General features: G+C 56.6%; 3 protein-coding genes across 3 annotated transcripts in view; 2 read left to right on the top strand and 1 right to left on the bottom strand.

Moving 5' to 3' along the window:
* The window catches only part of PLK3 (polo like kinase 3), a 6,588-nt gene extending 5,288 nt beyond the window's left edge, over positions 1–1,300 (top strand). The window contains exon 14 of the mRNA XM_017743554.1: positions 270–1,300. Within this exon, the coding sequence (XP_017599043.1) occupies positions 270–464 (195 nt within the window). The 3' untranslated portion in view covers positions 465–1,300. The remainder of the gene's footprint in view (positions 1–269) is intronic.
* The window catches only part of BTBD19 (BTB domain containing 19), a 22,642-nt gene that overhangs the window by 9,939 nt on the left and 10,174 nt on the right, over positions 1–2,529 (top strand). The window lies entirely within an intron of this gene.
* The window catches only part of TCTEX1D4 (Tctex1 domain containing 4), a 2,172-nt gene continuing 1,623 nt past the window's right edge, over positions 1,981–2,529 (bottom strand). Inside the window, exon 3 of the mRNA XM_008640785.2 lies at positions 1,981–2,529. This exon is cut by the window's right edge and continues 25 nt beyond it. Within this exon, the coding sequence (XP_008639007.1) occupies positions 2,047–2,529 (483 nt within the window). The 3' untranslated portion in view covers positions 1,981–2,046.

Raw genomic sequence — 2,529 nt, 5'->3', positions numbered from 1 at the left:
CGGTGCGCGATCTTGATATATGGGCGGGGGGGGGGTCTTCTGGTCTGTTTTGAATCATGTCTTCCCCAGCCCATGGGGGGCTTCGGTTGGATGCTTCTGTCTGCCCCTGTGCTAGGGCTGGCTCATTCCTGCCGTGGGGCATGGGCAGGGGGATGCTCCTGGGCAGGTTGGGGAGGAGGAATGGGTTGAGGCAGGAAATGTGGCTCTATCCTGGCTCCCAACATGCTGTGGGAAGCATGGGGTTAAACCAAGCCCAACCTGTCTCCTAGGTGAATTTCTACAATGACCACACCAAGGTGATCATTAGCAAGCCTGACCACTCCTGCCTTGTCACCTACATCAACCGGGAGCGCAACTCCTACACTTACAAGCTGTGCAGCATCCAGGAGCTGGGCTGCTCTCCTGAGCTCCACCACCGCCTCAGATACATCCTCAAGCTTCTCCAAGAATGGGCTGAGGCCTAGCCTGGGACCTTGGGGGACCCTGTCTGGACACAGAGGTTTCCCCCTGCCCTCCCATGGGATGGGAGGTATGATGTGGTGCTGGCTAGCCCCTGGGCACCCTGTATCCTGGTGCTCAGCTGGATTCTGGACTAAGACATGTGGATGTGGTTACAGCAGCAGGTCTGGATATCCTTGCTGCTCCCTGGCTCTGGGCAATCGCTGTCTTCCCACTGGCAGCTCCTGCTCTAGTGGTGCTGGTCTTGATGGAATGGACTGGGGTGTTACAGGGTGGTGGTGGGTGAGTGTCCTGCAGCCAGGTTTGGGGCTGGCTGGGTCTTGTTTGGGGCTGGCAACTGCCTGTGATGGGGGCTCAGGCTGCCCTGTCCTGGTTGATGCATCAGTTGCATAGACCCTCTGCAGGGCCTGGAGACAGCTGCCACAGCCTTGATCTCAAACTTTGGGTGCTGTAGGGTAGGAAGAACCCCTTCCCCAGGGATGAAGGGTCCTGCCTGCCCTGCCAGGGGCTCCGTGGGCTGGTGGGTGCCACTCCACAACTGCTACACTAAGGAGGGGGCTGTGCTGGGCCCATCTGTGCCCTGTCTCTTCCCAAATTGTGAATTGTCTGGTACAACCTGAGGTTTGATAAAGGATGGGGGATGGGACCTGAGGACTTGCCTGGAGAAGCCCTCATTTTGTTGGGACCCAGGGTTGTTTCTTATTTCAAGGCAGTCTCTGCCATGTGGGACTATTTATGTATCTTATTTATATGGAATTATTTATTTTCCTGTTGGTCTGTCCACGTGCAGTTCCCCTCTCCCTGACTCGCCTCAATAAAAACTTATTTGTGTAAGGGCAAACTGTGTCTGCCTTGTTTGAAGCTGGAGTCACAAAAGGGCTTCAGCCTCTTTCTTGCTCCAGAGCTGCTTCTGCCTGCCAGGGATGACCCTTCTTGCCACTGATTGTTGCTGTGGGACAAAGGCAGGGAGGCAGGATGGGTGTGAGGAGCCCAGGTGCTACCTGCACTGGTTTCATGGGACTGGCACTAAGGGCAGAGTTAGCTCTTGCTCATGAGTGTGGAGCCCTGGAGCTGCCTCAACTTCTTGTTGCTGCCAAACTCATTCCCATTCCTTTCTGCACTTGGACCCAACCCAGCTGCTCTCCTGAGCTGCAGGAGGCAGGAGCTATGACCCAGGTGATGGAGGGGTTGCCTGGGTCCTTGCACTGACATCTTCTGTGATGGGATATGAGCTGGGCATGAAGCCAGGAAAGAGCTCTGTGTAAGATTGCTTTGAAGGTGATCTGTGTAATCAATCTGCCTGGGAGCAGCTTGTGCTGTGAGAAGCAGCCTGGGCTGCTCCAACAGCCTTGGGCAGTTCCAGGGAAATCCAGCCTGTTGTTGTGTTTGCTGCCTTTTGTGTCTTTTTGCAAGCCATAGTAGTGGGAACTGCAGCGTGGGTGTGAGCTGAAGCTGGAGTGAGCATCCATATCTTGCTCCCTGCACACACCCTGGCCCAAGACTCCAGGTAAGACACAAAGCTGGACAAAACCTCTTTATTTCAGGCTGCTCTCTCCCTACAGCTCTACAAGAATGGAGAGGCACATGCTACTCAAAGTAGACCCCGTGCACTGTGGCCACAGCAAAGAGGGAGGCATTGGAGAAGGTGGCGGAGGCAAAGCTGTCAGTCTCAGGGTCCCATAGTCCCCGGCTGGCCACCACCAGGCTCTGCTGGCCCTGCTGGCCCAGCACCACATGGCAGACCAGCTTGTAGCGGGGTGGTACCACCTCCTTGGCCCGGCTCTGCAGCAGCTCAGTCAGGCTCTGGGCTAGTGGCGCGCTGCCCTGGGGACTGTACACAGTGGTCCCCAAGGCCCTGGCCAGGGTCCCCTCTAGCACCCGCTGCACCCGCTCCACATTGAACTTGCAGCCTTTGTCTGGCCCCATCCTGTAAGTGTTTTCGAGGCGGGTCTTGAGGATGGGTTGGAAAATTGGGAGCCCAGAGAAGCTAACACGTCTGTGGAGCATCCAGGGGCCAATGGAGGGACGTCTGCTCCCCGGGACCATCCCAAATGAGCTGCGGCGGCTGAG

This window comes from Corvus brachyrhynchos, unplaced genomic scaffold (assembly GCF_000691975.1).
Source record: "Corvus brachyrhynchos isolate BGI_N302 unplaced genomic scaffold, ASM69197v1 scaffold48, whole genome shotgun sequence".
Classification (NCBI taxonomy): Eukaryota; Metazoa; Chordata; class Aves; order Passeriformes; family Corvidae; genus Corvus; species Corvus brachyrhynchos.
Note: the sequence above shows the minus strand (reverse complement) of the source record. Positions and strands in the feature narration are given on the sequence as shown.